The 27,904-nt window shown below is 38.5% G+C and overlaps 1 protein-coding gene across 2 annotated transcripts; it reads left to right on the forward strand.

Annotated features, from left to right (window-relative positions):
- The first annotated feature begins 110 nt into the window (after positions 1-110).
- Positions 111-27,827, forward strand: LOC127629137 (diphosphoinositol polyphosphate phosphohydrolase 1-like). Of its 2 annotated transcripts, none has more exons than XM_052106218.1 (5): positions 111-392; positions 7,118-7,228; positions 17,435-17,479; positions 17,647-17,761; positions 25,480-27,827. In XM_052106218.1, exons 1-5 carry the CDS (start codon positions 294-296, stop codon positions 25,635-25,637), a joined length of 528 nt encoding a protein of 175 aa, XP_051962178.1. In that variant the 5' UTR covers positions 111-293; the 3' UTR covers positions 25,638-27,827. The 2 variants fall into 2 exon arrangements, with proteins under 2 accessions (XP_051962178.1, XP_051962179.1); XM_052106219.1 differs by having other exon boundaries at positions 17,647-17,731.
- The last annotated feature ends 77 nt before the right edge of the window (positions 27,828-27,904 follow it).

The raw sequence follows: 27,904 nt of genomic DNA on the forward strand, positions 1-27,904 counted from the left end.
TGCGCGCATGCGCGGTCAACACAAAATGAACGAATCACTCTCTGAGACAACTCGGTAGTCCCGAGTCATATTAAAGATTCGTTCAAAATGAACGAATCGTTCATGAACGACACATCACTACAAAGCTCAGGGTAATGGCTTCTGTGCGCGACAGGCTCACTAGGCTCTCAAAATGAAGCGACGGAGGGTGTATTTATTATAGCAAAAGGGTTGTAGAAGGGTTTGTAGGTGCGGAATTGGAGTGAGAGGCAGCAGAGTTGACAGCAGTTGAGATCTTTCATCTGTCCAGCGCGATGATCAAGCTGAAGTCGAACCAGACTCGCACGTTTGACAGAGACGGCTATAAAAAGCGCGCGGCCTGCCTGTGCTTCAGGAGTGAGCGCGAGGAGGAGGTCAGACAGCTTTCATTACTCGCTTTTTTTCGCCTTCAATACATTTACTGTAAATATATGAGGAAATAAAGTTATGTTACGAGTTCAGCATGGATTTGAGTTTGAATGGTGTTGTATCGGTACTTACACGTTAGCGGCTCATTTGCTTTGTATTATGGAGTGGGTAAAGTAACCCTTAGTAAAACTTACCAGAGGAACCCTAAAATATTATAATATGATCTCCCTCAAACAGTGAAATAATACTATGGTATAATGATAATATCATGGTTTTTATTAACAAAAAATGTACATGTAGTATGCTACTACTGTGGTATACTTTAAAGTACTTTTGAGTACCATGTAAACACATTGGCACATAAAAAGGTTAATGATTAAGGACCTTGGAAACATGTAGTTTCTGTCATATTGTTTAATGTCCCTGTTTTTGACGAAAGTGGTGGCTAATAGCCCTTGATAAATAAGGTTATCCGAGGTGAAAAGGAAAAATCTTTTTAAAAATCTAGCAAAAAATATACGTGTTCACACATGTTCGTGGAAATGTAATCTTTGTGGCTAATTTGGTTTCAATCTTTTATTTATGTGTGTGTGTATATATATATATAAAATATAGATTTTATAGACATTTCTACAAAAGCATTTATTTAATGGGTTTAATTGTCATGTGGTGTAACCATCAAGATTGAGGTATTATTAAGATAATATTGTGTAGGTCCACCTCATGCCACCAAAACAGCTCTAACCCAGCTCTAACCCGTCAAGGCATGAACTCCACAAGACCTCTGAAGTTGTCCTGTGATATCTGGCACCAAGACGTTAGCAGCAGATCCTTTAAGTCCTGTAAATTGTGAGGTGGAGCCTCCATGGATTGGACACACTGGTTGGTCCAGCACATCCAATAGATGCTCAATCACATTTAGATCTGGTGAATTTGGAGGCCAAGTCAACACCTTGAACTCTTTGTCATGTTCCTCAAACCATTCCTGGACAATATTTGCAGTGTGGCAGGGTACTTTATCCTGCTGAAAGAGGCCACTGCCATCAGGGAATACCATTGCCATGAAGGGGTGTACGTGGTCTGCAACAATCTTTAGGTAGGTTTACGTGTCAAAGTAACATCCACAAGAATGCCAGGACCTAAGGTTTCCCAGTAGAACATTACTCAGAGCATCACATTGTCTCCACCGGCGTGGCCTCTTCCCATAGTGCATCCTGCTGCCATCTCTTCTGAAGGTAAACGACGCACACGCATCTGGCCGTCCACATCAGACAAGGCCACCTTCTTCCATTGCTCCATGGTCCAGTTCTGACGCTCATATGCCCATTATTGGAAATTTTGCCGGTGGAGAGTGGTCCAAATTTTAGGTTCAATGTAAACGTGCTTGTATTATTTGTTTATTTAATCACTTTCGTCTTTGTTTCTTTAATACAAAGATATAGATATATATATATATATATATATATATTACTGAACCCGCAGAGTTGCGTTCACAATGCATGCCAGCTGAGTGGAAATAAAGCAAACTAAATTTACACACTCCTGAGATGATCAGAGATCATTTGCAGCATTCTCATAGACAACATTATTCTTCCAAATAGTTTTAGACGAATGAAACAGAGGACAAAATAGTGATAACGCTTTACATGCGCCTGTTCCACAAGACAGACTTGCTCTGCATACCTCTGAACAATCAGTGAATCAGACACTAGTATTGATGGCTTTTCTTTTGTTTGTTCTTGTATAATAAAATATAATAAATTGTGTTTCTTCAAGTGCGTGTCTTTGTTTCCAATAGTCAGTCATTTCTTGTCATATGTCACTCCGAGACGTCTTAAAGGTCACCCGTCTGTTGCGGGTAGATGAGCAAAATTACCCCCACATGAAATATGTTAAAATGTAAATACATTTGGGCGAGGAGCTTGCAAACTAGAATCAACCTCGTTTATTTTCCAGGTATAATGTCCACAGAGGGTTGCCAAAAGTGAGTTGTGAAGTGAATTGTTTTCTGCAGCAAAGGCAGTAATACAGTGAAGAGGAATGCATGTTTTATAAACTGTACTCTTCATCCCAAACATAAACCTTACCATCAGTGGAGTAAAAATTTAATGTTAGAGGGGAAAATGCAATTTTCTCTTCTGAATTGTGCCAAAGGGGAAGGTAAACACATTGGAGCTGATGCAGAAACGTCTGATGGGAGATGACGTTTGTTGGCGAGTTGGCATAATGTGGCTGGTCCTAAGGTACCCGAAGTATCACAAACAACATGTCGACCTCTTGTGTGATCATGTTGGTTGTATCCCCAATTTATACCAGACCAGCTTTCAGGATTGTCAAAAACACAGTGACTGACCCCTTATTTTTTTTCAACATTTTGTTGTGTTGCAGCCTTATGCTTTAAACCTTTTTTTCTACACTCCATACCCCATAAGGACAAAGCGAAAAACAGATATTTGATAACTGCAAATTTATTAAAAAGAAAAAACTGAAATATCACATTGAAATAAGTAGGGCCGCACGATTTGGGGAAAATGTCATATTGCGATTATTGAGCTAATATTGCGATATGTGATTGCGATATAATAAATAAATGGTATCATGACTCAACTTGCTTGGTTATCAAGGAAAATGCACAAATAGATTACTGATAATGCTGAAATGTGTTTTTCTCAACTCAAACATACAAACTAGCAACAACAACAACTATAAATGCAGTGTTTTCAAATTAAAATAATATTTTTTACAAAATTAAATAATAACATCTTCGCAATACTGCAAACTTGTTATTTCTCAATATTACACCTAAATAAAATGGAACCATAAATAAGAACATACAAATTTTCATGAAAATAAGATTGTCCAAACAAACAGGGACATTTAAGCAGGATGTAACATGTACTTTCTATAAACTCTTTTGAAAAGGAAACTGGATATAAAAGTGTGGTTCACTCGAACCACTAAAACTGTTGTTGTTGTTGCTGTTGTGTTTTTTTTGTGTGTGTGTGTTTCTTTTTTTAAATGACCAACTGGTATTTCCAAATCCTCTTTCTAAAAAGTTCTACTTATCGCTGGTACCTCTCGTCCAGTGTGTAGATAATTTTCTGAAATCCCACTTTGCTAACAGTGCATCATGTCTCTTTATATCTCTGTGAAGACTTGTCATATGGCGTGACACTCGCCAACACATCTGTAATTGTGCTTTGTTTGGCTTACTGGGCTTTTTAATGTAGTTTTAGTAAATGAAAACTGTTGACATTTTAGTCATATTTAAGTAACATTTAGTCATATTGATATTTTAGCCACTGAACACTGTAAACACTTTAGCCATAAGAGTATTATTGATAAGCATTTGTCAATCTTGTATATACAAAACCAATATATATATATATATATACAAACACACACACACATTTTATTGTTGTTGTCATTTTAGTGTTATTTTTCACATAAGATTGATCTTATCATGATGATCTCATCAATGATGCTACTTCGTTGTGCTGCAGACAGCGGGGTGAGAGACGAGCGTCTCCGTGTTAGAGTGCGCATCACCCGGTAGAACTTTATATCTCTCCCGGTCTCGCGATTGCGATATGATTTATCGTGCAGCACTAGAAATAAGTATTCAGACCCTTAACTCAGTACTTAGTCAAATCACCTTTGGCAGCGAATACGGCCGCCTCAAGTATTTTTGGGTATGATGCAAGCTTTGCATATCTAGATTTGGGGATTTTCTGCCATTCTTCACTGCAGATCCTCTCAAGCTCTGTCAGGTTGCATAGGGACTGCCGGTGGACAGCCATTCTCAGGTCTCTCCAAAGATGTTCGATTGAGCAGTCTAGGCTCTGGCTGGGCCACTCTAGGACATTCACAGAGTTGTCCCTAAGCCACTCTTGTGTTGTCTTGGCTGTGTGCTTAGGGTTATTGTCCTGTTTGAAGGTGAACCTTCGGCCCAGTCTGAGGTCCTGAGCACTCTGGACCAGGTTTTCATTAAGGATATCTCTGTATTTTGCTGCGTTCAGCTTTCCTTCAACCCTGACTAGTCCCCCAGTCCCTTCCACAGAAAAACACGCGCACAGCATGATTAAATCACCACCATGCTTCACCGTTGGGATGGTATTGTGCAGGTAATGAGCGGTGCTTATTTTCCTCCATACATGACTCTTGGAATTTAATCCAAACTATTCCATCTTCGTTTCATCAAAACAGATTATCTTGTTTCTCACAGTCTGAGAGCCTTTAAGTGCTTTTTCATGTGTCTTGCACTAAGGAGTGGCTGCCATCTGGCCACTGTGCCGTAAAGCCTTGATCGGTGGAGTGTTGCAGTAATAGCTGTCCTTCTGCTTGTTTCTTCCATCTCCACACATGATCTTTGGAGCTCAACCAGAGTTACCATCAGGTTCTTGGTCACCTCTCTTACCAAGGTCCTTCTCCCCCGATTGTTCAGTTTGGCTGGACGGCCAGCTCTATGAAGAGTCCTGGTTGTTCCAAACTTTTTTCCAAACTGCAGCCAAATTTGTTGTTTTCCCAGATCTGTGCCTCGACACAATCCTGTCTCTGAGCTCTGCAGGCAGTTCCTTTGACCTCATGGCTGGGTTTTAGCTTGTATATGCATTTTCAGCTGTGAGACCTTACAGTGCATCTAGAAAGTATTCACAACGCTTCACTTTTTCAAAATTTTTTAATGTTACAGCCTTATTCCACAATGGATTAAACTCACTATTTTCCTAAAAATTCTACAAACAATACCCCATAATGACAGCGTGAAAGAAGTTTGTTTGAAATCTTTGCAAATGTAAAAAAAAATAAATCACATGTACATAAGTATTCACAGCCTTTGCTTAATACTTTGTTGAAGCACATTTGACACCAATTACAGCCTCAAGTCTTTTTGAGTATGATTCTACAAGCTTTGGCACTCCTATTTTTGGGCAGTTACTCCCATTCTTCTTTGCAGGACCTCTCAAGCGCCATCAGGTTGGATGGGGAGAGTCGGTACACAGCCATTTTAAGATCTCGCCAGAGATGATCAATCGGGTTCAAGTCTGGGCTCTGGCTGGGCCACTCAAGGACATTCACAGAGTTGTCCCGTAGCCACTCCTTTTTTGTCTTGGCTGTGTGCTTAGGGTCGTTGTCCTGTTGGAAGATGAACCTTCGGCTCATTCTGAGGTCCAGAGCACTCTGGAGCAGGTTTTCATCAAGGATGTCTCTGTACATTGCTGCATTCATCTTTCCCTCGATCCTGACTAGTCTCCCAGTTCCTGCCGCTGAATAACATCCCCACAGCATGATGCTGCCACCAACATGCTTCACTGTTGGGATGGTATTGGCCAGGTGATGAGTGGTGCCAGGTTTCCTTCAGACATGACTCTTGCCATTCAGGCCAAAGAGTTCCATCTTTGTTTCATCAGACCAGAGAATTTTGTTTCTCATGGTCTGAGAGTACTTCAGGTGCCTTTTGGCAAACTCCAGGCAGGCAGTCATGTGCCTTTTACTGAGGAGTGGCTTCTGTCTGACCACTCTACCATACAGGACTTGTTGGACTGTTGAGGTGATATTTTAGGATGAAGTGCAAGGGACAGACTGGGAATCTAACATGTTTCGTGTCTGATGTGGTGTAGTCTTTGGGATGCAGTACTGGAAACATTTCGATCACAAAGGACATGAAGGACGTTGCCTTGTTCAGCAGGTCCTTCATGTCTTTAATAAAGAAGAACTAGTGCTGTTGTATTCAAATGAGCAACAAGAAAAACTGACAAATGAGGACCATCACTAGATATAAATGGGCTGGAAACTGGCTACAACAGGGGTGCCCACACTTTTTTGTGTGATGATCTACTTTTAAATGACCAACTCAATAAGATCTACCAACTAAAAAAACACAGTTTCATTTAAAAAAAGAAAATGCTTGTTGGGACTACTGCACGTATTCCTACATGGAATTCATCTTCTAATTAATAGAAAAATATATAATAATGTTCAATGTTGATATTCAGTTTTAAAACTAAACCCAAAACACCTACAGCACAATAGATTACAATAGCCAGGGCATTTACCTTATTCTGATGACTTGCACTGAATGGAATCAGACAGTTTTGCCTAATCCGGGCAGTAGCATCGCAATTTCGCGCCCTGTTCTCAGAAGTCCTTGGAAGGCACAAATGCGCAAACCTAGTTGTCATGGCAACTGAATAAACAAAACCTCGCCTGGTCAATATTTACTCGTCAAGTGCAAGTCAGACAGAAACTAAAAGAAGGAAAGACATTAGTTAAATTTTAATAAAAATAGATATAAAGTACATTTACATTTTGTGCGATCTACCAGCATTGCCTTTGCGATCGACTGGTAGATCGCGATCGACGTATTGGGAACCCCTGGGCTACAGGGATGGAGCCGGTATGAGCTGAGCCTGATGTATAACAGATTTTGCCAACAGACACTGATCTGACTGCTTGTGTGCCAGATTGGGAGGTTTCTGCTATCAGTTCATTTCCACCTGTCTTTGGTCTCCCCAGGGAACTCTCCTAACTCCCTTCACATCCTTTTCATTACAGTACTGCTGATAGGTCATGTAGTAGTGTGAGAAGAACTGTTTCATTGTAACTTCATGCACAGTGGAGATGAGTCAAAGAATGGGAAGAGTGGGACAGTGTGAATGCTCTTTGTCCTTCTGTGCACACCAAAACACTGATGCCAGTCTGGCCTGATGCATGTGTTTATTCTGTGTGTTAGGTTTTGTTGGTGAGCAGCAGCAGTCATCCTGATAGATGGATTGTTCCTGGAGGAGGGATGGAGCCAGAGGAAGAGCCCAGTGTTGCTGCTGTCAGGGAGGTGTGCGAAGAGGTAGGCCTTTTTTTAAAACACATTTTTCTGCATATATATATATATATATATATATATATATTAGTGATGTATGGAATATTTTCGCCATTACAGCAGAAACAACATAAAATTCTCTGTCATTTTGTGGCATACAGATAAGTGTAAGACATCATTAGAGACTATAAAGGGTCTACTTTTATTTGTGTACACTCACAATAACAACAAAACCTTGTGCTTTTGTAAAATAAAGAAAATAAAAAGGGTGAGCTGTCAGCAGTCTCTGGGTTTGTGAGCATATATCTGATACACGTTGCAAAAATGTGATCACACCCACGGGCAAAGGGTGCTATTCATACGGTAATGTGCGATCAATGCAAATGGTGAACGCCCCCGACTGTGCCATAAAAACAAAGTTCCTTCACTTTTCTATGCGTTTGAAAGACAGCACGATACACAAGTGAGAAAACTCCTGGATAGTGACAAAGAGTTACAATTTTCCTCAGAAGAAGAGCTGGACATATTTTACTAGTGGGACTGTTTCCAGACTTGCCAGCCAGGATTCAGAGTATTGAAATTTGAAATATGTCCTAATAAGCAAGTTTTAGTTACATTTAAATGCTGTTTTGGCTAAAGCAGTTATTTAAATTGTATGCTGTATGATATAAATATGATATGTAATTTGATATAAAAATAATATGAATGTTTAGATTATATTTTATCTAGTGTTTATGCTGCCTCATTATCATCAGAGAAGCTTGTACTTGCAAATATGTGTTCAGGTTAAATGAGTAAAATGCACTTTAAATATGCCCATATTAGAAAATCAGCATATTATAATGATTTCTTAAGGATCATGTGACACTGAAGACAGAAGTAATGATGCTGAAAATTCAGCTTTGATCACAAATTGCATTACAATATATTCAAATATATGTTCTTTTAAATTGTAAAAATAGTTCACAATATCAGAATCAGCTTTATTGCCAAGTATGCTTACACATACAAGGAATTTGTATTGGTGCAGGAGCTACAGGTATTCAACAATACGAAAACAGCAACAAGACATAGATAATAAAATAAAAAAAAATAAAGAATACAAATAAATAATTATACATATACGTACATACACTCAGACACACACCTTCAGACATACCTACCGTAATTTCCGGACTATTGAGCGCACCTGAATATAAGCCGCACCCACTGATTTTTAAATAAAATATCATTTTAAACATAAATAAGCCGCACCTGTCTATAAGCGCAGGTGCCTACCGTACATTGAAACAAATGAACTTTACTCAGGCTTTAACGAAACACGGCTTGTAACAAAAATAAATAGGCTTTAACGAAACACGGTGTGGCAGCGGGGCGTGGTCAAGCGCCCGTCCGGGAGAAAAGCGGTAAGGGCGCTTACACCTTAGCTAAATTATGTCTAACACCGGTGTCTAATTTCAGTAAGCATGGGGAGAGCGGCATAAAAAGGCAGCAGCCACAGAGCTGATAGAGTGACACACGCCAGTCTAGTGTTGGCGATAGAAGAATTGAGAAACTTTATAAAATTGATTGTAAACATTGCTGTGGCCATTAAAAGCCTTACCTGGAACGTCAAGTGCCCTGCTGAAAACTGTCACACTGGTGCCCGTGTGACAGTTTTCCCAAGGACACGTGAAGCAGGGCACTTGAAATTAGACACCGGTGTTAGACATAATCTGGCGCAGGTGTAAGCGCCCTTACAGCTTTTCTCTCCCGGACGGGCGCTTGACCACGCCCCCGCTGCCACACACGGCTTGTAATAAAACATTTGCAGTAAATAGTAGCCTACCAAGAAAGTAATTGGTCACTATCTTCCTCGTCCTGTGCACTGAAACCACTGAAGTCATCTCCTTCGGTGTCGGAGTTGAATAGCCTCAGATTTTGTCTTTTTGCACTGAGTCAATTCCTCAAGCTGCTGTTTCCAACGTCTTATCATCGACTCATTAAACCAAGCTCCCGTGCAGCAGATCTATTTCCTTTTCAACAGCCAGATCAATCGCCTTCAACTTGAAAGCTGCATCATATGCATTTCTCCATGTCTTTGCCATGGTGAGGGTGACAAAATTACTACCGTAATCAGAATGATGGGAAGTTTGAGCGCTTCGATTTAATCTAAACAGTAAACAAAAAAGTTGTTTTGACCTTAACCCGCTCGGCAATTTCATTGGTCTAATGAAAGCTTCACGCTGCCGAAAAACTGAGCACGCCACAGAATATTTTTTATTTTTTTATAAAATTTGAAAGCGGGAAAAATCCATATATTAGCCGCTTCATTGTATAAGCCGCGAGGTTCAATGCGTGGGAAAAAAGTTGCGGCTTATAGTCCGGAAATTACGGTACGTACACTACACACGTAGTGCAAATCTATTACAAATCCATTATATAAAGAACAAAAATACAGTATATGTACATTGCAATGTATGTAATATTGTATAATTAGATATGTTGGATAATATAAATAGACTTAACTGTGTATTGTACATAATTATTGCTCAATGGGGCAATTTTAACTGTTCATGAGATGGATCGCCTGAGGGAAAAAACTGTTCCTGTGTCTGACTGTTCTGGTGCTCAGAGCTCTGAAGCGTCGGCCAGAAGGCAACAGTTCAAAAAGGTAGTGGGCTGGGTTAGTGGGGTCCAGAGTGATTTTACCAGCCTTTTTCCTCACTCTGGAAGTGTATAGTTCTTGAAGGCAGGGCAGGGGGCAACCAATAATCCTCTCAGCAGTCCGAACTGTCCTCTGTAGTCTTCTGATGTCCGATTTCATAGCTAGATATCGTAGATATCACTGTTTTTACTGTGTTTTTGATCAAATAAATGCAGTCTTGGTGAGCAGAAGAGAATTCTTTTAAACGGTAGTGTAGGTCTAAAATTAAATAAAGTCTTTATGTAAAGAAAATGTATAGTCAGATTACTTTTAACTTAAAACTTGATTTTGATCATTTAAGTCTCCTCACATTCATTCTCTTTCGGTCACATTCCTCACTGATAGGCCCAGGGGAGGGGTCTTTTGTCTCCTCAGGTGTGAATTACATCAATATTCATGATAGTTCACGCCTCCTCGCATATGACCTTTCTAACACTAAAAGTGTTTTACAAAAGTTAAATTAGTATTATTGTAATATAAGTATATTGTTTTGTATGAATGAGTGATCAGGATGTTTTTCACATAATTTTGTAGCAAAAACTCTAGGTTACAATATCCAGTTCTCAAAAGTCTTGTGGACAAACGTTTAGTATGTGTTATATGACCTTATTTCAATGACTTAAAATTTATTTATTTTCAAAAACCATGCATAAATGTTATTTTCTCAAAAATACAAACATGTACACACATGTTGCTCACATATTATTGTAGCCCAGTTTGTGCTGAATACAGTGTTATCAGACTTTAGCCAATAATGTGTTTTTAAGCAACTAATAAAAGCACAAATGCAGGCAATATTTACAGTATTTCAGTATGTCAAAACTTCTCCAGGGCCCAAAACACCCTCAGACCCCAGAGGGTTAAACCAAAAATGTAAATGTCTAAAAAGGAACCAACTTTCAGAAAACGGTAAAAAATGCAACCCGTTTAAAATACTTAATTCCAAATCTGATGCTAAATTCAGCTGAAAAGGGGAATTTATCTGCAACATGCTCGGCTTGCATTATGATCATTGTAAATTAAATCTAGAGCATGACATGCATTCACTGAATCAACGTTAGTGAATATTTAACAGGCATATTTATTGAAAACAATTTAATAAATGGTGCAGGACCAATAGAGCAACCCTAATAGCCTGTTCTAAATGAAATTTACCAAGTAAAAATAACTTGACATATTAAAACAGTCAGGACATTGTTGAAAATAAATAACAGGTAAGCCAAATCTTCCAGAGGTTAAAATGCGCTGAAAAGTTGTTTGTATTTCACAACGTGCATTAGCCATTGATCTGATATGACTTCTGTAACAATATTAACCAATAACAGTTACTGTAAAAAAAAAAATTAAAAAAGCCATAGGATTGAAAAAATAGGCCTGTGATGTGGCCTACAATAAACCTAATATATTCTAAACATGATGTGCACACAATAAAAGACAGTTTAACCCATTAAGCAGTCAGCACCTACTTGAAAATAGCCTTCTTTATCAGCAGATAAAAAAAATGGCATACCTAGCCTAAAACATTTTCATTTTCTAGGATATTTACTCAAAAGCATACATTTGATATGCAAAAATAACATGTCAGCATGGTCCAGTGAAAGACGGGACTTGACTCACCTGAGGTGGCTATCCTGCACTTGAAAATGCCCGCTCGGCAGGAAAATAACTTACAAGCACGCACAGATTTAAAGAAGACTCGTATGTGAAAAAATTATATTACATCCATAATAACTTGTAACCCAACATTTTTGAAATCCGCTTCCCGCACCACCACCGAAGTGATTTCATATCTACTTTGCTGAGTTTGCTTGTCTAGCTAGAGAACATTTTCCTTGCGAGGAGTGCGCATGCCATGAGTGAGGGAGGGAAGAACACGTGCAGCCTGAGGTGAAATGAAACTTGTATCTGCTCCAGATATCCTCTTTTTTTTATTTTTTATAAAAATAATATTTGTAAAATGTGTACCGTAATTTCCAGACTATTGAGCGCACCTGAATATAAGCCGCGCCCACTGAATTAAAAAAAAAATATTATTTTGAACATAAATAAGCCGCACCTGTCTATAAGCCGCAGGTGCCTACCGGTACATTGAAACAAATGAACTTTACACAGGCTTTAACGAAACACGGCTTGTAACAAAAATAAATAGGCTTTACGAAACACGGTGTGGCAGCGGGGGCATGGTCAAGCGCCCGTCCGGGAGAGAAAAGCGGTAAGGGCGCTTGCAAGTGCTGAAAACTGTCACACTGGTGCCAGTGTGACAGTTTTCCCAAGAAGGACACGTGAAGTAGGGCACTTGACGTTCCAGGTAAGGCTTTTAATGGCCACAGCAATGTTTACAATCAATTTTATAAAGTTTCTCAATTCTTGGTCTTCTATGCGCCAACACTAGACTGACGTGTGTCTGTCACTCACTCACTCACTCACTCACTCACTCACTCACACACTCACACTCTCTGCTGCCTTTTTATGCCGCTCTCCCCACGCTTACTGAAATTAGACACAGGTGTTAGACATTAGCGCAGGTGTAAGTGCCCTTACCGCTTTTCTCTCCCGGACGGGCGCTTGACCGCGCCCCCGCTGCCACACACGGCTTGTAACAAAAAATAAAAAATTAGCAGTAAACAGTAGCCTAGCAAGAAAGACATTGGTCACTATCTTCCTCGTCCTGTGCACTGAAACCACTGAAGTCATCTCCTTCGGTGTCGGAGTTGAATAGCCAGCCTCAGCTTTAGTTGTCTTTTTGCACTGAGTCAATTCCTCACGCATGCTGTTTCCAACGTCTTATCATCGACTCATTAAGACCAAGCTCCCATGCAGCAGCTCTATTTCCTTTTCCAACAGCCAGATCAATCGCCTTCAACTTGAAAGCAGCATCATATGCATTTCTCCGTGTCTTGAGGGTGACAAAATGACTACCGTAATCAGAATGATGGGAAGTTTGAGCGCGCTCGATTTAATCTAAACAGTAAACAAAAAAGTTGTTTGACCTTAACCCGTTCGGCAATTTCATTGGTCTAATGATAGCTTCATGCCGCCTAACAACTGAGCACGTCACAGAATGTTTTTTTTTTTTTTTTTTATAAAATTTGAAAGCGGGAAAAATCCATATATTAGCCGCGTCGTTGTTTATGCCGCGAGGTTCAAAGCGTGGGAAAAAAGTTGCGGCTTATAGTCCGGAAATTACGGTAACATTAATATGACAGTAATTTAAGCACAGCATCTGTACAAATTTAAAACCAAACGTAAATGTTTAAATATGTTGAACAGTTTAATGGAGAAAAATATGAACCAACAGTAATTCGTTTCGACTAGCATCTGAACTGTTTGGTCGACTAGTCTCCCATTTCCCTAATAAATATATATACACTCACCTAAAGGATTATTAGGAACACCATACTAATACTGTGTTTGACCCCCTTTCGCCTTCAGAACTGCCTTAATTCTACGTGGCATTGATTCAACAAGGTGCTGAAAGCATTCTTTAGAAATGTTGGCCCATATTGATAGGATAGCATCTTGCAGTTGATGGAGATTTGTGGGATGCACATCCAGGGCACAAAGCTCCCATTCCACCACATCCAAAAGATGCTCTATTGGGTTGAGATCTGGTGACTGTGGGGGCCATTTTAGTACAGTGAACTCATTGTCATGTTCAAGAAACCAATTTGAAATGATTCGAGCTTTGTGACATGGTGCATTATCCTGCTGGAAGTAGCCATCAGAGGATGGGTACATGGTGGCCATAAAGGGATGGACATGGTCAGAAACAATGCTCAGTTAGGCCGTGGCATTTAAACGATGCCCAATTGGCACTAAGGGGCCTAAAATGTGCAAAGAAAACATCCCCCACACCATTACACCACCACCACCAGCCTGCACAGTGGTAACAAGGCATGATGGATCCATGTTCTCATTCTGTTTACGCCAAATTCTGACTCTACCATCTGAATGTCTCAACAGAAATCGAGACTCATCAGACCAGGCAACATTTTTCCAGTCTTCAACTGTCCAATTTTGGTGAGCTCTTGCAAATTGTAGCCTCTTTTTCCTATATGTAGTGGAGATGAGTGGTAGCCGGTGGGGTCTTCTGCTGTTGTAACCATCCGCCTCAAGGTTGTGCGTGTTGTGGCTTCACAAATGCTTTGCTGCATACCTCGGTTGTAACGAGTGGTTATTTCAGGCAAAGTTGCTCTTCTATCAGCTTGAATCAGTCGACCCATTCTCCTCTGACCTCTAGCATCAACAAGGCATTTTCAGCCCACAGGACTGCCGCGATACTGGATGTTTTTCCCTTTTCACACCATTCTTTGTAAACCCTAGAAATGGTTGTGCATGAAAATCCCAGTAACTGAGCAGATTGTGAAATACTCAGACCGCCCGCCTGGCACCAACAACCATGCCACGCTCAAAATTGCTTAAATCACCTTTCTTTCCCATTCTGACATTCAGTTTGGAGTTCAGGAGATTGTCTTGACCAGGACCACACCCCTAAATGCATTGAAGCTACTGCCATGTGATTGGTTGATTAGATAATTGCATTAATGAGAAATTGAACAGGTGTTCCTAATAATCCTTTAGGTGAGTGTATATGGGCATGTCCAGCGATGACTTATTTTATTTTACTTAATACAAATGTGAAGCTACTTTCAGCTGCGACAACCAATAGAGGTGAAGACGTTGTGGAGCTTGTGTCATCCATCTCCTGTGAGACAATGACGTTGATTGTAGGCAAGACAGGAGAAGTTTCTGTGAGCGAGTTTACTGTTCTGTATGATTTGTTTGTAACCACATACATGATTTTAATAATAGTGATACATGAATGCATGTAGGCGCTCTGAGTTTAATTCATACATTGATAGATCATTCATCTTGTTAATGGTATGATTCAATGAGCATGGCTACAGTTCATATTAAAACACTCGCCCCTGCAGAATTTCATTTGTAGGGTATTTGAGCGCTACTCACGAATAATATCTCAGATGTAGATGCTCAAAAGTTCGGTTCACTTACAATATGCATTTACAATGGCATCGGAGGTGCATTTTTGAATAAGAAACTACTTTGAATTTGCCTTCAAACAGACTCACTTACAAGACAAGAGTTTTGATGGAATGTCAAAATGAAAGTGTGAGGTTTTAAAAATTGCACGACTTAAATGTATTACTGTTGTATTTAAAATTATAAGTCAATAATATTAATAACTTTTTATTATTATTATCATCATTAGTATTTGATTACAATTTATAACAATATTTAAATTGAATGGGTTTAAAAAAATAACTGTGTGAATGAAAATTGGACTGATGTCTTACAACTAAATTGAACAAAAAAAGAGATCTGAAGTCCAGATGTAAGTTGAATATTTTTAAAAAAAAAAAAAAGAAAGAAAGAAAGGCAAAAATAAAACACTAGTTTTTTTTCTATACACTAGACTATAAGACTGGAATTACTGTTAATTTTGCTGCTACATTATCCAGTATACTAGTTAATGTTTTTCTTAATAAGCTATAAATTTACATTGAAATAATGTTTAGTTAGAGGTTTGTGTTTCTTTACATATTAAAGAGTACTCCAATAATGAGTTCCACACAATAATGCAAAGATATTCTAAACTGATTATGCAAAAAATCAACACTGGTATCGGATAGGTATCGGCCGATACCACTTTTTTTGGGGGGAAAAAGTGGTATCGGTGCATCCCTAATTTGGTGCATAATGTGGAACTTAAGTACAAACAAGCCCAAAACACACTGGAGACTCTTATTTTGAAATCATGAAAAACTACCTGTATCTATTGCCATGGAGTTTTTTGGCGATAACAGTAGTTCTAAAAAGTAACTATCAGCACTGGTTAATCAGTAAAACTGATATACGGATCTACCTCTAATACTGTATAAAATGCTCTCAACAGCAGAGTAGCTGCAAGAAAACTGATTCCTTATCAAATTAGAATGAAATCTTAGTTGTACTGGCAATATGTCTCATCTGTGATCATAAAGATATTGCCAGACATGCAGTCCACCATTAACGTTCAAGTGACAGCTGTAGGAACTAGGGGTGTAAATCACATTTCTTCACGATGCAATCTTGTATCGATTCGCTTAGCCAGCGATCTGATGTTTGCCGATACCTCAAAGTCTGGCACAATGTGATTTTTATTTGATTCAGTGGCCTGCAAACGATATTATGATTTGATGTGCCTATTTTACAAAATCAATTACGTTTATTATCTCACAATTGAAATAATATAATTTGAATATTTTATTGAGCTATCTGAAATGTGCAAATCCAGTATCCACATTGGGATATCCACAACAAAATATTACACCGAAAAATAAAGAATAGAAAGAATAGAATCACATACATGTGATCATTAATCGTTTGATGACAGATCATTGGCTTGTGGAATGACAAAATCAATACAGTGACAACAGTCATCAGTACAACAGTCAAGCAAGTCTTTCAATCCAAAATACTTACATACCCACTACAGGAGAGTGTGTGCTCTATGTGTTTTGTTCTTAGCTATATCTTCCACAGTTGTACTGAAAAAAGTATGTTACAGTTTACAGTGATTAGTAAAGGTGTTAATGTGAAGATGTGAAAAGTCTTGTAATTGATGTTGGTGCAGGGCAGTTTTCCCTAATCAGCGTTGTTCATGGCTCTAACAACGCTAATCAATATTTCATATCAAGTTATTTATTTATTTTCTAGGTAGCCATATAATAAGTGGGAAAATGTACAGGCAATTTATTTAGCGATTGTTATCGCTAAATAAATTCCGAAGTGAAACGGCCATTATTTTCAACCAATAAAGACAATGGCTACCACACCTGGTGTCGCGAGTTCGAATTCAGGGTGTGCTGAGTGACTCCAGCCAGGTCTCCTAAGTAACCAGTACACTGGACACTTGTTGGCTGAATATTACTTGTTGGTCAAAATAAAGTGTTTTTAACTACAATAAGGTTGTATTTGTTAACACTAACTAACAACATATGTTAGCTTGAACTAACTATGAATAATACTTTTACAACACAATCTTGGTTATTGTTAATTTATATTTCTACATATTTAAACATTTTTAAATCAAAAGTTGCATGTTAAGATTAGATAGTTAAACATTAAACTAGATAATAAATATTCTTGTGTGTAAACAAGATAAATAAATGCTGTAAAAATATAATAATTAAAAATATATTGTTCGTTGTTAGTTCATAATACCTATTTACAAAAGCTAACAAATGGAACCTTATTTTAAAGTGTTACCAAAATGTTAACATTTAAAATGTTTATAAAGAGATTTGTGTGCACAATTTATGCTTATATAGTCATTAAAGAATAAGCCTTTAGATCGAAAGGTTTTTAAGATAATGAGAAACATAAATTCTGTCAATCGTGTCCAAACTTGTGTCTAGTAGTGTACATAAATAAATACGATTATTCATTTATCAAGCCATTTTTCTCTGCTGAAACCAGAGGACATTATAAACGTCCTGAATTCAGTTTTTCATGCTGTATTTATTATTATTATTTCATTTCCACAGGCAGGAGTAAAAGGCATGTTAGGAAGGTTGGTAGGCATTTTTGAGGTGAGTATTTCTGAATTGTAATGTCTGCAAAAGTGAGTAAAAAAAGAAATTGTCACTGAATGAAATGTGAATATTAAATCCATTGAGCATTTCCTGTGATACTGTTACTTAAACTCACAGTTGTGATGATAAAATGTTACGTTAAGTAATTTATTTTGGTTATTCAGAACCGAGATCGAAAGCACAGGACGTACGTCTATGTTCTCATCGTAACTGAAGTGCTGGAAGACTGGGAAGATTCAGTGAACATCGGTAAGAGTACCGGTACAGTAGAAAACATTGGTGAGCTTGTGCTACTATTTTTCAGCCTTCACAGAATTACTGTAATTGCAAGTTTCTAACTAGTATAAACTATTTACGTCTTTGTTGAACACAAATTGCAAGCTTGTAAATGTTATGAAAGCTCAGACTCCAATTTGACATCATTTAAAAGAAACAAAATGGCAGCAACCTCATCATTTGAAAATATTAGTTAGCGAATAATTAAGTCAATTTATAGCAGATACGTATTTAAAAATTCCAAAGGCAGATGATATTAAAGGTATAGTCTACCCAAAAATGAAAATTCTCTAATCATTTACTCACCCTCATGATATCCCAGGTGTGTATGACTATCTTTCTTCAGCAGAACACATTTGATGAAAAATAGAAAAATATCTCCGCTCAGTAGGTCCTTAAAATGCGAGTGAATGGACATTTCTCTTTTGAAGCTCCAAAAATCACAGACAGTCAGCATAAACGTCATCGATATGACTCCAGTGGTTAAATTAATGTCTTCTAAAGCGATACAATTTCTTTTGGTGTGAAAAAGATCAATATTTAAGTACTTTTTTACTACAATCCAATGTGAGGGTAAGGTTCATGAGGGGGTCTCTTGTGTGACATATCCATGTTGCCATGGATAACCGAGGTAATCTCAAGTTCTCCACTTGGTTGAGACATCCAGGATAAGCACACAAAAACATCATTGTGAGTAAAGAAACAAATACAGATCTAAACCAAAACCAACCGAGCTAATTTACAGTGTTCCTCCTCCTCACTTGTAAACAGTGTTGCTCTTCCAGCTGTGACTCACATGTGTCAGTTCTTGCGTGTTTCAAATGCCAATGCGATTACGTCACTGCTGAACGGATTTGATTTAGAGTTAAAAAAAAAAGTACTTGCAGGGTTTTCACGGGGCATTGAAAAGCATTAAAAGTCATTAAATGGATTTTGCAAAAATTAAGGCCTTAAATAGCATTAAAAAGCATTAAATGTTATTCTTACATGCATTAAAAATATAGATAGTTTTGAAAAAATAATATTACCAATTTATCTTGAATATAACCTTCATAATTAATAACTTCGATTTGCTGTCGCAAAAATATGTTCATTGGTGTGAGAACCACGCAGAACCAGTTTGGTAATTGCCTCCGGCCGGTGCAAAATTGCCGTAACGCCGGATGTTTGGACAGCGGCGGGCTGAGACCTGGAGGTGTTAGAACAGAGAAAGTAAATTTAGTAAAGTCGAAAAGAAATGGGGAAGTGCAAATTCCAGCAAAAGTGGCTAGAAGACAAAGAATGTAGGACATGGTTGCAGCCCGTTGGTTGTCAACATGGAGCCGTTAAATCTCACATACAGCCCGATGGCCACAAATCGGCTTTAAAAGGCAGACAGCAATTAACAATCTCTAGTTACTTCGCCGTGACCGACAAAGTAAACTCTTCAGCAACTACTACTACCACCACAAACACCACAACTGCTGCTGTAGTGACCACCGCTTCCTGCGGAGCCACTACCGAAGGAAAATCGATCGACCTTTGAGTAGCATTTGGTTCGAATGCGACTCTGCAGGCAGACGTTTCAGACACCAGAGCGTGCAGCAACACTCATACGCATCAAATGAAGGTGTTTCTGAGTTGTTCCAGGGAATGTTTCCTGATTCGCAAATAGCTAAATATTTCACCTGTGGAAAGGACAAAACCAGCTACATTTTAAAATGTGGACTTCCCCATACTTCAAAAATAAACTGATTTCTGCGATTAACAATGTAGCCTCAGCCAGGACCATATACATGATCTGCCTTGATGAAGAGAGGAGGAAGAGTGAGGGTGCCATGTGTGGACTTAAGAGAAAAGCTTTGGAAGTTGAGCTGGAAGAACTGAAAAAGAAAAGGGAGGTGTTGATGGAGATGTGCACCAGCCTTCAGAATGATGTCGGTCAACTAGCCGAGCAGGCCAAAAACAAATCTAACACACTCATGGCTCAAATAATTACAAAATCGAATACCCTGAGGAGATACAAGGACAAATGCAATGAATTGAAATATGTTGAGTCAGAGTTGGAACTAAAAGTGAGCAACTAAGGCACAATGGATTAATTCTCTTATTTACACAAAGTTAAAACTGTGTAATTTCTATAGCACTTGAATTTTGCATAAATTAATTTCCAGCCTTAAAAAGTTCAGAGTTTTTCCTTCACTGTCCAGACTGATAGAATTTGGGGTTATAGTTGAAGGAGGTCACGTGTATTCGATGGCGGTACAATTTACACAAACAACCATAATGTCTTTTTTCCAGTCATGACCTGATTTTTCAATATGCCTATAGCATTCAGTATCTAGTTGTTTGGTACTATGTTAAATTAATTTTGACATATCTGCAAAGAAATGTTGACATTTTAAGCTGTCTCCTGAGCCATTTCTAATTCAGTATATCATTGCATCATATATACTGTATATATATGTATATGTGTGTATGTATATACAGTATATATGTGTGTGTGTGTGTGTGTATACGTGGTTAGTCATGGGTCGTGTATGGCATAATTTTTTTTTTTAAATGCCATTAAAAAAGGCATTAAAAAGCATTAAATTAGATTTGATGATACCTGCAGAAACCCTGACGTAAATATATATTAGCGATTGTATCGCTTTAGAAGACTGGAGTCGTATGGATGCCGTTTATTCTGATTGTCTGTGATTTTTGGAACTTCAAAAGAGAAATGTCCATTCACTTGCATTTTAAGGACCTACTGAACAAAGATATCTTCCTATTTTTCTTCAAATGTGTTCTGGTGAAGAGAGAAAGTCATACACATCTGGTATATCATGAGGGTGAGTAAATGATGAGAGAATTTTCATTTTTTGCTGAACTATCCCTTTGCAACTCACACAACTAACTGTATCAAGCAATGCAGTGGGCTTTACTTGACCCTTTATTTCCAGTGTGACGAATAAACTAGGGAGTGGTTACAGCCATGAGTTTTAACATATTTACTGTTGAAGTCAGAAGTTTACAAACACCTTTACCAAATACATTTAAACTCTGTTTTTCACAATTCCTGACATTTAATCAAAGAAAAAAGTCCCTGTCTTAGGTCAGTTAGGATCACTAATTTATTTTAAGAATGTGAAATGTCAGAATAATAGTAGAGAGAATAATTTATTTCAGCTTTTATTTCTTTCATCACATTCCCAGTGGGTCAGAAGTTTACAAACATTTTGTTAGTATTTGGTAGCATTGCCTTTAAATTGTTTAACTTGGGTCAAACGTTTTGTGTAGCCTTTCACAAAATTCTCACAATAAGTTGTTGGAATTGTGGCCCATTCCTCCAGACAGAACTGGTCAGGTTTGTAGGCCTCCTTGCTCGCACATGCTTTTTCAGTTCTACCCACATATTTTCTATAGGATTGAGGTCAGGGCTTTGTGATGGCCACTTCAATACCTTGACTTTGTTGTCCTTAGGCCATTTTGCCACAATTTTGGAGGTATGCTTTGGGTCATTGTCCATTTGGAAGACCCATTTGTGTCCAAGCTTTAACTTACTGTCTGATGTCTTGACTTTTGCTTCAATATATCCATATAATTTTCCTTCCTCATGATGTCATCTGTCGCGAGTACAAGTGGCCGAAATGGGCTTCCTCAGAAGGGTGGCGGGCTTCTCCCTTAGAGATAGGGTGAGGAGCTCAGTCATCCGTGAGGAGCTCGGAGTAGAGCCGCTGCTCCTTTGCATCGAAAGGAGTCAGTTGAGGTGGTTTGGGCATCTGGTAAGGATGCCCCCTGGCCGCCTCCCTAGGGAGGTGTTTCAGGCACGTCCAGCTGGGAGGAGGCCTCGGGGAAGACCCAGGACTAGGTGGAGAGATTACATCTCCACACTGGCCTGGGAACGCCTCGGGGTCCCCCAGTCAGAGCTGGTTAATGTGGCTCGGGATAGGGAAGTTTGGGGCCCCCTGCTGGAGCAGCTGCCCCCGCGACCCGACTTCGGATAAGCGGTTGAAGATGGATGGATGGATGGATGGATGGATGATGTCATCTATTTTGTGAAGTGCACCAGTACCTCCTGCAGCAAAGCACCCCCAGTACATGATGCTGCCACCCCCATACTTCACGGTTGGGATGGTGTTCTTTGCCTTGCAGGCCTCACCCTTTTTCCTCCAAACATAATGATGGTCATAATGGCCAAACAGTTAAAATTTTGTTTCATCAGACCAGAGGACATTTTTCCAAAAAGTAATATCTTTGTCCCAATGTGCACTTCCAAACTGGATTTGTTCTGGCATTTTGGAGCAGTGGCTTCTTCCTGACTGAGCAGCCTTTCAGGTTATGTCAATATAGGACTTGTTTTACTGTGGATATAGATACTTGTGTACCTGTTTCCTCCAGCATCTTCACAAGGTCCTTTGCTGTTGTTCTGGGATTGATTTACACTTTTCGAAACAAACTATGTTCATCTTTTGGAGACAGAATGCGTCTCCTTCCTGACCGGTATGATGGCTGCGTGGTCCCATGGTGTTTATACTTGAGTACTATTGTTTGTGTAGATTAACATGGTACCTTCTGGCATTTGGAAATTGGAAGATGAACCAGACTTTTGGAGATCCACAATTAATTTCTTTCTGAGGTCTTGGCTAGGGCTGGGTATCGAGTTGGATACATTTTAGGCACCGACCGAATTGCTTCTAAACAACCGAGTATCGAAAAATGTCTTGTCGTTCGGTACCAAACTAAGGGGTTAATCTAGTCAACGTCAGTCATAAGCGTGTAGCATGCTAGATGTGCCCAAATCTAAAAGTGTTGGTGATTGGCTGTGTTTAGGCATCAAGGAAAAACACTAGTATCAAAAAATGGTTTTGAGTTCCAGGGCTGAGAAAGAATGTTTCTCATTGGGCCCAATTGGCCATTTTCCCTACCCGGTGTCATGTGACTCGTTAGTGTTATGAGGTCTCAGGTGTGAATGGGGAGCAGGTGTGTTAAATTTGGTGTCATCGCTCTCACACTCCCTCATACTGGTCACTGGAAGTTCATTATGGCACCTCATGGCAAAGAACTCTCTGAGGATCTGAAAAAAATAATTGTTGCTCTACATAAAGATGGCCTAGGCTATAAGAAGATTACCAAGACCCTGACAATGAGCTGCAGCACGGTGGCCAAGATCATACAGCGGTTTAACAGGACAGGTTCCACTCAGAACAGGGCTCGCCATGCACATGCTCAGCATCATATCCAGAGGTTTTTGGGAAATAGATGTATGAGTGCTGCCAGCATTGCTGCAGAGGTTGAAGGGGTGGGGGGGGGTCAGCCTGTCAGTGCTCAGACCGTACGCCACAATGCATCAAATTGGTCTGCATGGCTGTCGTCCCAGAAGGAAGCCTCTTCTAAAGATGATGCACAAGAAAGCCCGCAAACTGTTTGCTGAAGACAAGCAGACTAAGGACATGGATTACTGGAACCATGCCCTGTGGTCTGATGAGACCAAGATAAACTTATTTGGTTCAGATGGTGTCAAAGCGTGTGTGGCGGAATCAAGGTGAAGAGTACAAAGACAAGTGTGTCTTGCCTACAGTAAAGCATGGTGGTGGGAGTGTCATGGTCTGGGGCTGCATGAGTGCTGCCGGCACTGGGGAGCTACAGTTCACTGAGGGAACCATGAATGCTAACATGTACTGTGACATACTGAAGCAGAGCATGATCCCCACCCTTCGGAGACTGGGCCGCAGGGTAGCATGATAACGACCCCAAACACGCCTCCAAGACGACCACTGCCTTGCTAAAGAAGCTGAGGGTGAAGGTGATGGACTTGCCAATCATGTCTCCAGACCTAAACCCTATTGAGCATCTGTGGGGAATCCTCAAACGGAAGATGGAGGAGCACAAGGTCTCTAACATCCACCAGCTCCGTGATGTCATTATGGAGGTGTGGAAGAGGACTTCAGTGGCAACCTGTGAAGCTCTGGTGAACTCCAAGCCCAAGAGGGTTAAAGCAGTGCTGGAAAGTAATGGTGGCCACACAAAATATTGACACTTTGGGCCCAATTTGGACATTTTCACTTAGGGGGTGTACTCACTTTTGTTGCCAGCGGTTTAGATATTAATGGCTGTGTGTTGAGTTATTTTGAGGGGACAGCAAATGTATACTGTTATACAAGCTGTACACTCACTACTTTACATTGTAGCAAAGTGTCATTTCTTCAGTGTTGTCACATGAAAAGATAATCAAATATTTACAAAAATGTGAGGGGTGTACTCACATTTGTGAGATACTGTACATTTTACAAGCGCACGCACGAAGTGAGCTGCAGCGACACCTGGAAAAGCGGTAATGATTCTGAATGTGTCGGAAAAATCAGCAAGCGACTGAACATTTAGTTAATTTATAGAGAGAAAGGCACATTCGCATTGTGCCAACAGATGACGATCTCTGGATCAATGATGGTCAGAGTGATCACCAATAGCTGTTGCCTTTGACCATGTCATGACGATATTTGTCTCGTTTTCCCACTAATCTAATAAATTATTATTATTAGACTATTATTATTATCAAATTATCATTATTTATATTACAAATAATTTGCACGTTGACACACTTTATTATTTAATTATTTGCTTTTTCGTTTTGTTTGGAGTGCAATTTGAATTTAGAAATGTGTTTTGATTTTAAGTTTTTTTTAATTATTTAATTTTTCAATGCAAAATCAATAAAGCAAGAATATTCACTAATCCCTCAGCCCCGAGGTTTCCGATGTAATTGGATATATATATCGCGAAGGAGGGAACAAAACTAATTTATTCACACACATGATATATTTTCCTGGATAACAAAATACCCGACGGGTAGAGAATGCATGGATGAAGCTTCTTTGCCAGAGAGATATTCACAACTCAAAAAGTTTAACAACACATTTAAATGCCCATATTATTTTCCAGTTTCTTTTGAACTTTTAGTTAAAATAAATAAAAATAAAGTTCAAAGTTTGAAATCAAGGTGTCTTGCTTTATTGTGTAAGTTTAACGCCAACCATGTTTACCGAGAATTGTCCCATAGTATCACCTAGCATCCAACCTGCGGAAATACCGGTGTTTGGGAGTTTTTTTTCTAAGTTTGGGAGTACAAGTTAGTGTACTTTTTAACCATAATTACTTGAGCAGAATATTTTTAATTGTGCGTCATTTCCCTTCAAGATATAATTTTGCTGAATTTCAGAAAAAAGAGAAAATATAATTTATTTGTGTATTCAGGTAACATAAAACATTTACTATAAATTAGCCTTAGCAATTCAAAAAGTCTGCTGTTTTATTTCAAAAACATTAAAAATACAATTTCCATCAGTGTCATTTCCAGTACAGAATTCTATTGAACTCAAAACAGAATTTATGTGCTGGGAATTTTATTTAAGAAAAAAATGACAAAAATCATTTTGATGAGTCTTCCACAGTGTTAAAAGTGCCCGAAGTTGAAGAAACACCCATAATATCAAATAAATAAACATGTATGTATATTTAATTGAATAACTTGGATTGAAGAGCATATATAATATTTATTTATTTATGCCACTCACTGAATTAAACATGCAATGTGATGAGGTCATGTGAGACATCACTGTAGTGTTTGAAACATTTATTGTTGCATAATGCCAACCGTAGTGCCAGTTATGTTCATTCTGACGCAGTGTGCACTGAGCATTTCCGCAATGCCAAGGTGACATTTTATTTCCTGATTCTCTGATGTTTTTTGCCCACAGGTAGGAAGAGGGAGTGGTTTAAGACAGAAGATGCTCGGTGTGTGCTGCAGTGTCATAAACCTGTGCAAGCATCTTACTTTGAAGCTCTTCAGCAGGACTGTATGAGCAGTAACGGCACTTATAGCATCAATCAAAACTCTCTCTTCAGTGTCGGATAACCACCACAACAGACACAGAAACATCGGCACAATTCTCAATGTTTTTATACCTTTTCTTACAGACTGAACTCCTACAGCAACCACTATTGGCACCACTATTTTTATTTCAGCACATTAATGGCACCATGTTAGAATGAAAGAGAATTGCCTTACCAGCCTTTTTAGCATCCAGATGGAAACTTGATTTATGTGATAAAAGATCAGAACACTTTTCAAATGGAAATGTACTTGTTTCTTAACCATTTTTTTTTTTTTCTTCATTTTTCACGAATAATTGCATGCTATTGTCCTCTCCTATAGCCAAACACAAGGTTTACAGAATGCAACTACATTTTACTATTGTGTCGTGGAATAATAACTGGTGTTTAAAGAGAAAGGATGTGTTTGTAATAATGTTGTGGTAATGTTTGGCCCTTTCATTCTGCTGTGTTTTGCTGTTTATATGAGTTGGTTGAATTATTGCATGAGCATGTCTTATTAATGATCTTAAAATACAGAGGAGTCTTAGGCTTATGTGAAATAAACTAAAACAAATGAAGATGTTTTGTTGACAACAGCAACAGAAGGGGCCATTTGACTAATATTAATGTTAGTTTAGTGTTTGCTGTGCATGCTGTTTTTGCATATCCATAATCTTTTGTAAATCGCTAAACAACAGAAAGGTCTTACATTTGATTACAAAATGGTTGAAATCTTAGTCTGTCATGCCAGTATTCGATCTCATGTTGGTAATTTCCAAACAACATATCTCATATTTGCAGCTACTGTCCCGATTCGTTTTCAAGAATTCACTGGTTAGGATTCATCCATGTCTACATTTTTCCTGAAAAGTGACAGTAGATTGAAGTATTTTATTTGTTGTAGTAGGTTTTCTGGGCATTTGGTCCCAAATGGTGAAAAGGGTAAAGTGGCTTAAATGATGCTGGTCAGTCCAGTTTATTGAATGCACTTGTTATCTTGGGGTACCAGGTTTGTAGTTTTAAAATGAAAGAATCAAAGAGATCTAATGGAGAAGAAATGTTTTGGAAGGATAAGCATTTATAGCATGATGGTCAGTGGTTGAGATGTACACTTGATCTCAGCAGCTGCTGATGTGAGAGTATATGGAGCTAGAATGACGGCAAAAGTATTTAAATATGAATTTTGTTAATTGCAATTCTAGAACGTTCTAGATGTGACAACAAAATAAAAGATTTGCGTGATAGTCAAAAGACATGATGCCAAGTTTAGCTACCTAATAAATGGCCTCATGGGTTGCCATTTATTAAGACAGGGCTGTTTTTCATTTAAATGTTTACAATGTGATAGTAGTTTCTCTTTAGACACTGGATACTCACTGACCTCTTCTCATTTGTTATAGATAACTGTTAATAATGGTGTCATTTTGATTTTCAGAGGCACTTTTGTAGTTCTTAGTTGTACAATTATGAAAATACTGTATGTTGCAATGATGAAAACATGATTTTCACAAACACACACTTCAGACAAACATGATGTAATTTTGGGACTTTTTGGGAAAAGTCAGTCTTATCAGTTTTTCAAAATGTTTATTCGGATAGCTCAAGTGAAAATGTATGGTGGATCATTTGTTAAATCCTCTCCATTGTATTTTTTTGTGGTTTTGGGTTAATAATATGAAAACAGAAGTGTCCTGTTTTCTGGTGGTAAGATTAATCAACTAAACCCAATCTCATATGTGTGTGTATATAAACCAATATACATGTGGCACAACAATATTATAATTGACATATATTCAGTTGATTCCTTTTTAGATCATACGGTTTGTCATTGTCTGCCCATTTGTCATTATTAGTGGAATGTAAGCAATCATCAAAACACTCATACCTTTGATACAGAGCATTTCATATAGTGTAATTTTGGTGGCTGATATACTGAACTAATAGCAGATCCTTTTACGTTCATTCGTTGCATTATTGGGGAAAATAAGTTTTTCACTGATCAAATTTTTTTATTTTCGTGTACAATATTCATTAATAATTTTTTAATCATTGTTTTAAATATTGCTGTTTTATTTTTAACATTTACTTTGACCAGTCCATTTAGCCCTTTTATAAAATTTCAAGTGATTCATCTATATTTCTTTAAGTTGATTTTGGATTCATGCAAAAGAAAATTAGACTCCAGATTGTACAAACGTTGGTCCACAATCTATCAATAAAACCTATCAACAACCAAAAATGCTAGGTGCACATCATTTATCAGGTGCAATTTTTTTTAATTCAGTTCATTTTAACTGGTAAGCGCCC

Source organism: Xyrauchen texanus, chromosome 35, assembly GCF_025860055.1.
Source record: "Xyrauchen texanus isolate HMW12.3.18 chromosome 35, RBS_HiC_50CHRs, whole genome shotgun sequence".
NCBI classification, from domain to species: Eukaryota; Metazoa; Chordata; class Actinopteri; order Cypriniformes; family Catostomidae; genus Xyrauchen; species Xyrauchen texanus.

Excerpts from the sequence above, each read along its gene's own strand:
- LOC127629137 (XM_052106218.1), top strand. The coding sequence starts at position 294 with ATGATCAAGCTGAAGTCGAACCAGACTCGCACGTTTGACAGAGACGGC. Across the intron at positions 393-7,117 it reads GGAGTGAGCGCGAGGAGGAG|GTTTTGTTGGTGAGCAGCAG; the intron begins GTCAGACAGCTT and ends TCTGTGTGTTAG. Across the intron at positions 17,762-25,479 it reads CGGTACAGTAGAAAACATTG|GTAGGAAGAGGGAGTGGTTT; the intron begins GTGAGCTTGTGC and ends TTTTGCCCACAG.